The 9,634-nt window shown below is 37.7% G+C and overlaps 1 protein-coding gene across 1 annotated transcript in view; it reads right to left on the reverse strand.

Annotated features, from left to right (window-relative positions):
- Positions 1-9,634, reverse strand: part of ift74 (intraflagellar transport 74) — a 125,536-nt gene that overhangs the window by 64,156 nt on the left and 51,746 nt on the right. The window contains exons 8-10 of the mRNA XM_048595011.1: positions 8,384-8,522; positions 4,888-4,950; positions 900-1,043 (exon numbers count right to left, since the gene is read on the reverse strand). Coding sequence (XP_048450968.1) covers positions 900-1,043; positions 4,888-4,950; positions 8,384-8,522 — 346 coding nt within the window. The remainder of the gene's footprint in view (positions 1-899; positions 1,044-4,887; positions 4,951-8,383; positions 8,523-9,634) is intronic.

A 9,634-nucleotide genomic window follows, 5' to 3' on the forward strand; every position in this document is an offset into this window, starting at 1 on the left:
ATCCAAAGAGCAGTCTCAAAGAACTGAAGGGTGTGTAAATTAGTCTATGAACAGATATGATGTAGTGACGCTGGTGGTGTGCTAATGTCGATTAGAGTGGACACAAGTTGAAGTATGTTGGAGTATGTAGTGACGTTCTGATGAACACAGGAGTTGGATGAAGGTCCAAAAATGCAAGCTGTGAGTTGCTGCTGCCAGGTTGTAGCTCAGACATTCATTTTGGGGATTCATACTACATATTTTCTTAGGGAAAGAGAGGAGAATTGGATGCCACAAAGAAATGAGATGACTTAAACAATTAAGATATGTAAATGTATGGAAATTAAGCAGTCACCACTTGTTAGCGAGATGCTGAACTTGCCATTTAAATCTTAAGGGGAAAATTGGAATTTTTTTACTCAATGTTGAGATTCTGATTTTTTTTTCATTTTCACCTTATTTTCCCATTTCACACCATTGCCCATACTGCTCAAGGAAATGGAAAATTATGCCAATGTTTTTATTCAAAGGTTAGAAAACACATCAAGGAATACAATGTATGCATTGGTGTCAGTAAAATAATGTCTGAAAGGCCATTGTGGAGCAAAAGCTCACAACATCAGCTAAAAGGTGCAGCAAATTAGAACGCTTACTGGACCGAACAATAATTGATTGTCATCCAGTTCTGTGGAAGCTTCCAACTGAATGCAATCAGCTTTTCTGATTCAAAGTAGTGCAGAATCATTTATTTAACGCTTCACTTTCAAACATCAGTGCCTGTGCAAGATTGCCCATCCCAAGTTGCCCTGAAAAGGTGGTAGTGGACCTTCTATTCAAATCATGGCTTTGCCTTGTAGCAGTTTAATACAACTGCAGTTAGCTTGTCACTGAGGAGGCAGTTTAGAGTCAAATTTCCTCACCTGCTTCAGTAGTCGTTCTCTCTCCTCCTGTGGTGATCCCATACTCTTATCCTCTGCAATCATCTGGCTTCGATGAGATTCAAGCTCATGGAGTTTCTCATACAGCACTACGGCTTCTTGTTTCACCTGGGAGTGAGCTATCTCCTGTGAAATGCAACATGATTTGTATCTTATACAACATCTTACATGACTCATTCCTTCCATTATACTTCCTCACCACTATTTCCAATGATAGCAACAAGTGTGGTATTAGAATAAATGTTATGTTCATTCACCATGATATTTGTGACCTGAATGGATTAATGATAACAATAAAGTTGATTTGTTAAGAATTGAATTTTACAGTGCCATAAATACCTGCAATGTGTTATCTCATCTTTGCAGATCAAACATGGCAATCTCCTGCTATATAATGGTGTCAACTCACTTTTATTGTATATTGCATGTCAGAAATATTTTAGTTGCTTAAATGTTGAATGCTGTGGTAAGCATCCAGTGGATCTGAATGACAACCTTTAGCCTGGGCTCTGCTAATGTTCACAATCTGTTTGAATGATAAAGCAGTTAAAGTTGCCAGATTGAATTTGAGTTTTGTAGATCACTTGAAACAATTTTAGTTCATGGTTAAACCTGTATCCCAGTAAAGACACAATCGGTCGAATGGCTTCCTTCTGTACTACAAAACTCTATGATTCTATCAACGTGACTGCCGTTTCAAAGGGGATAAGGTAATCTTTCTGATCATTCTACTCTGTTAGTGAGACAATGCTACATACTATCCTCCATGTAAACAAGTACTATCTTAACCAGCAGCTTTCACTAATGTAAACCAATAAAAGGTGTGCAAATACTCTGAGTTAACACTCTCTAACTCCACAATACCTTTGCATTACACTTTTAAGACAGCACAGTTAGCATCAAGAGTTGGACATATAAAGGAAGTATAACACAAAGCTGCATCACTATCTCTACAAATGAGATAGATATCAATAAATCTAAAAAGGAATTCAGGAAAGGCTTCTTTCTGCGAGGTGTTTAGAATGTAGAACTACTACCATTGGTGAATAGCATAAATACATTTCAGGGGAAGCTAGATAAACATGACGGAGAAATAAAGAGAAGGATATGTTAATGGAGATAGACGAGGCCAATGAGAAGCATAAACACCGGCATAGACCTTCAGGCTGAATGACCTGTTCTGTGCTGTAAATATGTTGTAACTTTGTGCTGCAGTTTAAAAGATGTTGCACCACTACATCATTTACAAGTTTAAAATTGCCCTTTACTCTCTCTGATCTATTTGACTTGTTGCATTCTACATTTTCTCTTGACATTTAAACTTGCGGAATGATCAAGAATCACAATTACTTTTTCTATATCAGGTAGTGGGACTTTTGATTCATGGAAATGGGAAGTAAAATAAAGTGCTACTAAATATCAATCATAAAATTACTGCAATTGTACATTGTTTACTCATTGCTATGTAGCTGAAATAGCTGAAGGAAAGAATAACATAGATACATTTCAGTAGTTAACTATTATTATTTTTGTTTCGTATTAAAATTGGACATCTATATGCATCAGGAACTTTAAAAATCACAAAATGTCAACATAATGAATGAAGTACATTAAATTTAACATGAAAATACATTTAGTAACAAAGATATAAATCTGAATGACTACAAGTTTTGCTATACTTGATACTTGAAAATATCAAACCATTTGATTCAGTCCTGAAATTCATCTGTTTGAGGTCATAACAGTCAAATAAGTCTAAGCAGATCTACCCTAAAAGGTGCTTGCTTTATATTTAATCAATTCATCAAACTCTTCTCAAAAGATCAGATCAGGATGGAAGCAGCGAAGAGCAAATGATCAAATTTGATGAATTAAATTTTTTAAAATTGCCACAAAAGATTACATTTAGCATTGGCATTTTTTTTCACTGAGGTCATTCAAATTCTGATGTTCATGTTTGTTTTTGCACTAAGTTCACTCAATGCCCTTGTGCATGTTTTCCTGGCTCCTGGTTAAGCAATAGCTTAATTTCAAAACTGTTAATCTGGTCTTTAATTGTTTCCATGGCCTCATCCTTCCTCATCTCTAATCTGCTCTAGCCTCACAAACCTCCAAGATACCTGGCCTCTTGAGCACTCCAATTTTAACCATTCTTAACCATGTGCTTTCAATTGCTGAGGCCATAAGTTCTGGAAACCTCTCTTCTGACATTTCTCTCTCTCCAGCTTGCTTTCCACCTTTATGCTATTTCTTAAAAACTTAACTCCTGGATGAAGCTTTTGACTAAGTGACTTCATATCACCTTGCTTGGCTTGGTATCAAATCCTGCTTTATAATATTCCTGTCTGCTTTATAATATTCCTGTGAAATGCGTTAGGACATGATATTAATGGGATGGTTTAGTATATTAAAAGCACTAAATAAATTAGTTGTTGTGATTCCCAGATTCTGAAATTACTGAAGCTTCATCTTAATTTTATCAAGGAGCTACTCAGCAGATGTTTGAGGCAATTGACATTCCTCGAGACTGGTCTGAAGGAACTGTTGACTTAGTCCAGTACGATTTGGTTATTGACAAATGCTTGGGCCTGAACATAATCATTAACATACCTGATGGCAATGACAAATGATCAAATCTGAATCAAAGCTAAGGATAACAATTAAAGTAGCATTTATGTAGAAAATGAAGCTGACTATATTGATATCCATTCATTATTTATAATTCTACAGTCATGATTGGTGGTGTGGTGGTGCTGTGCCTTTAAGAGTGATTTGTTCTGTACTGTTTCTCTTGCAGAGAGGTGTTGCCACAGTGGTACCAGAATTTCTACTTCAGACGTAGCGGGTAAACAGCTTTGAGCTCCCTGAGTGTTTTTTTTTAAATTAGACAAAAGAAGCATGGGTGGGTGGAGTCAGGCTCACACAGACCCAGGGTTTTAGTTTTTCTTTCTGTTGGGGGTTTGGAGTTGGCTGTTGAAGCTGCTAGATACAGCTCTTTATCTGCTGCAGCAAAACTCTTGAGTTTGCTCTCTACTGCCAGATTGTTTCTTTTGGTCTTCCTTTTTCTGGGAGTGGAAGGGAGACAGCAGGTGAGGAAAATCTGTTTTGCTGAATTTGCTTTGCCAAGGGTGTGTTTACGGGATGCTACAGTAGTGAAACAGTTGATGATTAGTAGTTAAATAATATATAATTTTATTACATTTTTCAATAGAGTTAAAGTTATGCCAATTTATCTTTTTTTGTTTGAATTTAGCTGTGTTGTAGAATAGCATGTGTTTTGCTTAAAGCCTAGTGGTGGACCAATCGAATTACATCTGAAACACAGCACCTTACACTGCCTTTAAATAAACTAAAAATTTAGGGTCCAGGCTATTTCCTTGACATATTTGGAGTGTGTTTGCTCTGGTCCATAACAGTGGTGAACAATTAATCAACTAACTGGAGGAGTAGGCTCCACAAATATAATCGATCCTCAATGATGGGGGAGGCCAGCACATCACCAGAAAAGTTAAGACTGAAGCATGCGCACTAATTCTCAGCTGTATGTGCCAAGTGAATGATCCATTTCAGCCTCCTCCTCTGGAGATCCCTAGCATTTCAGATTGTGTTCAGCCAATTTGATTCACTTCACATAATATCAATGAATAGTTGAAGGCACTGGATACTGCAAAATGTTATGGGCCTGGATAACATTTTGGCAAAAGTATTGAAGACTTGTGTTCCAGAACTTGTCATGCTCCTAACAAAGCTGTTCCAGTACTGCTGTAGCATTGGCATCTACCAAACGTGTAAAATTACCCAGGTATGTCTTGTTCACACAAATCAGAACAAATTCCATGCAGCCAATTAACCTAAAGTTTAGAATTAAAATATTCAAAGCAACAATGCAAATTGTTACTTTTTCATGGAGTTTGGTCATTGAACTGTTAAATAAAGTACTAATGGAAATGAAAATATTTAAAACACTTACCGCCACTAGTGTTTCCTTTTTTGTGTTCAATATGTCTAGTTCTTGTTGCCGAGCATCCAACTCCTGAGAAGATGAAAGGAAGATTTTAAGGGAGCAGCTTTAATGGTAACTTTATCATCAAACACAGAGATAACACTAGGCAGATATTTAAAAGCTTTTGTACGACATTGAGGAATATGATAACGTTTGTGTCAGAATAAAATTATTCTGTAATGTGATTTGTGCACATTTTCCATGTACAGAAATTATAGGTCTCTTACATGAAGCTAACAGTATCTACAAAAAGACTGCGAAGGATTTCCAAACACCTTTTTGTTTTAAATGTGCATACTACAAAACCAGTGCACAAGATACTTCATTCAGCGTTCCAACTTCCAGCTTCTTTCCAGCCATCTACTTCTGAACTTCCCTTCTACGTTTATCTCTTTTTCCATTCACCTTTGCTGTTTCTAAAAAGGAGTAGGAAGCCTCCATGTGTCTCACAAATGTGCAATATCCAACTCAGGTATTCCTTGCTGGAATCCACAATTGCCCTTAAGGCTACATTGCATAGGTTCTTCCTGGCTTCAGCAGTGTATTGCCACATGGCCCCACTCATAATTTCAATAAAACCAGTACTTTTTTTGCTTACACCCCCAGTTTGCAGATGCATAGGGCACATCCACCTTTTCACTTCTGTTCACACTCTCTAAACCACCTAGTTTTACCAGCAATCATTCTTTGAACTTTGTGGTCACCAAGGGTTAGTCGATTGGTTTGGCGACCGCTTTGCAGAACACCTATGCTCGGTTCGCACTAAACAACTGCACCTCCCAGTCGCGAACCATTTCAACTCCCCCTCTCATTCCTCAGACGACCTGTCCATCCTGGGCCTCCTGCAGTGCCACAACGATGCTACCCAAAGGTTGCAGGAACAGCACCTCATATTCCGCTTGGGAACCCCTGCAGCCCAATGGTATCAATGTGGACTTCACAAGCTTCAAAATCTCCCCTCCCACTACCGCATCCCAAAACCAGCCCAGCTTGTCCCCGCCTCCCTAACCTGTCCTTCCTCCCACCTATCCCCTCCTCCCACCTCAAGCCCCACCCCCATCTCCTACCTACTAACCTCATCCCGTCCCCTTGACCTGTCTGTCCTCCCTGGACTGACCTATCTCCTCCCTACCTCCCCACCTACACTCACCTTTACTGGCTCCATCCCCGCCTCTTTGACCTGTCTGTCTCCTCTCCACCTATCTTCTCCTCTATCCATCTTCTAACTGCCTCCCCCTCTCTCCCTATTTATTTCAGAATCTCCTTCTCCTCCCCCATTTCTGAAGAAGGGTCTCGGCCCGAAACGTCAGCCTTCCTGCTCCTCTGATGCTGCTTGGCCTGCTGTGTTCATCCAGCTCTACACCTTGTTATCTCAGATTCTCCAGCATCTGCAGTTCCTACTATCTCATTTACTTAAAGCATATTGTATTATTGTAATTTCTCTTCAACTTCAGTATAATATAGCATTCTTTATTCTGGTTGAAATTTTAATTTACAGATGCTGAATTCTATGTTACATATTAAAGATCCAAAATTTGAAACAGTTTTGTCACCTAGCTAAACAGGAAAAGTTTATTACAAACGAAACAGGAAAACATTACTGAAACTCCATCCTGTAAAGGCTGTCCAAATATCCCTTTGGAGTGTACTAATCAGAGGCCAAGAAATAGTTTTATGATCGTCTGACCAACAAAAAATAATGTTATGAGCAGGATTCAAGTGAATAAAGCCTTTTCAGTTACTTTTATACATGGTATGCTTCAACTATGAACTGACATTCGAGAAAATGGGGCTGTCAATAAAAGTTTCCACGAAATAAACTGACAAACAATACTAAATGAAGTCTGCTTGGAGAAGCTCACATGAAAATAGTTAAAGCTCATATGAAAATGGTTAAAAGAATTTGCTGAGAGTGATTTCCATTCATACGTTTCATTTGAATTTCACTGCACAGACTTTACAGGTTTCCAGAAATTGTGTACATATGTTGTAGCTGCGAATGAATGCTATCTAATTCTATCTATCTAAGTGAGAAAACTTACTTTAATGATTAACACATAACAGAGTTCTCTGGTGGAAGGAACAAATGGCACTTAGGAAATAAAGCAGGGAAGTGACTGCTGTTCTGTGACATAGCAAAATGGAACTTCAGGATCTACAACTCTTTGAAATCCATTAGTAATCAAATGTGTGGAAACAGGTTGGCAGAATAAAGTTTCACAAAGTACCCAAAAATAATAACACAATTCAAAAAGTGGATTTTCTGGGGCCATCATGCTGCTGCACATCGTTCAGTGCAATTGCAATTGTGCTTAAAAGGAAAACCAAAAAATTGTTAGAAGCAGGAGGTCAGAAAGGACCTGCATTAAGTTAGGAAAGAAATACCAATTCAAAAACATCAATGGGAAAGTATGTACAAAACTTGCCCATTTGCAAGGGCTGCAATGTTTCTATTTAGGTAAAGTATCAGAATTATCTACATCGTTTATTCAGAAAGAAACAGAACAATTATTTTGTTAGAATCAAAGGTCAACATTTGAGCTGAAGTGCGTTTGGATATTCACCGAATTTGTATCTGAGTCTATAAAATTAGATTTCCGTAAAGAAAACAATAAATGAAAGCCGAATTAAGGATGTATTTTATTGCAATAGTCACACTCCCTTCCCATTTTTCTTGTTGGTACAAAATGGGCCTACAATTTGTGATGATGCTGTCACTTTAAAAAGGTTATTTTGTCCTTCGTTTTTTTGAAGAGATGTTGTAAAGGTAGAGGTGGCGAAGAGTCCAGGGAGTAACAGTTTAACAATGGAAGGACAGTAGCCAGTTCTCCCAGTTCAGGTTTTTTTCTAGTTTTTTTTTTAATTGTAGCGGTCACTAGATGTTTTGAGTACCAGAAGTGTTGCAAGCTTCAGTAAAGGATTCCTCTGACTTTCCCTGCAATCTCTCCCTGTAATTCCCTCCTGCCTATAAGAATCTGTGTTTGAATTTAGCTTTTTTAGGGTGTGTTTAAGGGATGTTACTATATTGGAACATTTAATTAGTTACATTGCTGTATCGGGTCACTTAGGTTTTCAAGTTACTCTAAATTCTGTTTTCTTTTGTTCGTGTTTGAACTTTAGTGTTTAAATAAATTTTGTTTTGCTTAAAGCCAAGTGGTTTGGCCAGTTGCATCACACCTGGAACACCCACTCCACATCTGCCTTTAAAATAAGAAAAAGTTAGGGTCTAGGCAACGTTCTTAAAATATTTTGAGGGGGGTCTGGCCTGGTCCATAACAAATTATAGTATGAACATAGTGCAGGAAGCGCGATGTGAATTTGATGCAAATACCAATCAAGTAAGGTGATTCTCTCCCACAGATGAGGTGTGATTTCCATGTTTTTTGGTGAAAATTTTCAAAGTTTCTCAGATTCTCACATTTTGTATTCAAAGTCATCACCTGATTCAGAAAAAAATTCACACCTGTAATAAATGCTCATTAATTGATTTCATTTTCATATATTTGGCTTGTTTGTCTTCAGTCATGTTTTTGATGATGGTATCTGCAACTTGTTTTTCTCGTTCAATTTCTTCATCAATGACGCGAATGAGGTCTTCTTTTCTGCAGGCAAGAAGAAATTCACAAAAGTTCAACATTCTACTGTGGTTTAAATCATAAAATGGAATCCTGACTTGCAAAAGAAGGCTATTATTCAAATGGCAGCTAATTGAACCATAAAATGACAACAGAAAATGCACTCTTTTGTAGATTGTGCAAATGTTTTAAAATATATTTCTAGTTCTTTCACATTGTGCAAAAGAAATAGTGTAGTTTTCACAGCAAAAAATAATTTTTCTTCCCCCACTGCCCACTCAGTAACTGCCATACCAAAGACTCTTCTTGAGGCTACTTACTGATTTCTGGGGACTATCTTTTTATTCTTACTAACTCACTTATTAGGTGATGCAGTCATAGAGTAACAATACCTTCTTCATTTGTGTTGACATATAGGATTTTGGTCTTTCACAGAAGCAGAATTATTCCAAATGTAGATATTTCATACATGAAATATGAATATACTAACAAGTCGTTAATTCAACTCTTCATGCCTGCTCTGCCATTCAATAAGATCACAGCTGATTCAAGTATAACCTCAAGTCAATTCCAGCCTACCTGATAATCTTTCGCTCCTTGCTTAACAAGAATATATCTTCGTCTCCCTTAAAAGTATTCAAGGACTGAAATTCCACCACCTGTTCAGCAACAGAGCTCCAATGACCCAATGAGAGATTAATAAAAGTCACTTCATCTCTGTTTTAAATGGCTGACCCATGCTTTTTAAAATAGTGACATAGGTCTAGATTCTCCCATAAAAAAAAATCCTCTCCACACTTAGCCTATTGTATTATAATTTTTGTGCATTTAACTTTGAAGTAGTGTTGGTATCTGGATTTGTTTTTTAAAGACTTTACTGAAAGAACAGTGGGAATTCTTTTCAACAGGATTTATTTTTAGAAAGCACATGGTTCCAGATAATTCTTGGTCTTCGTTGCTTGAAATCACTTCAGGAAAACATCTGACTGTTTCAATGAGAGATAGTAGGAACTGCAGATGCTGGAGAATCCGAGACAACAAGATGCAGGGCTGGATGAACACAGCAGGCCAAGCAGCATCATAGGAGCAGAGAGGCTGACGTTTCGGGTCTAGACCCTTCATCAGAGAAGGGGGAGGGG

This window comes from Rhincodon typus, chromosome 3, assembly GCF_021869965.1.
Source record: "Rhincodon typus isolate 14 chromosome 3, sRhiTyp1.1, whole genome shotgun sequence".
Lineage (NCBI taxonomy): Eukaryota > Metazoa > Chordata > Chondrichthyes > Orectolobiformes > Rhincodontidae > Rhincodon > Rhincodon typus.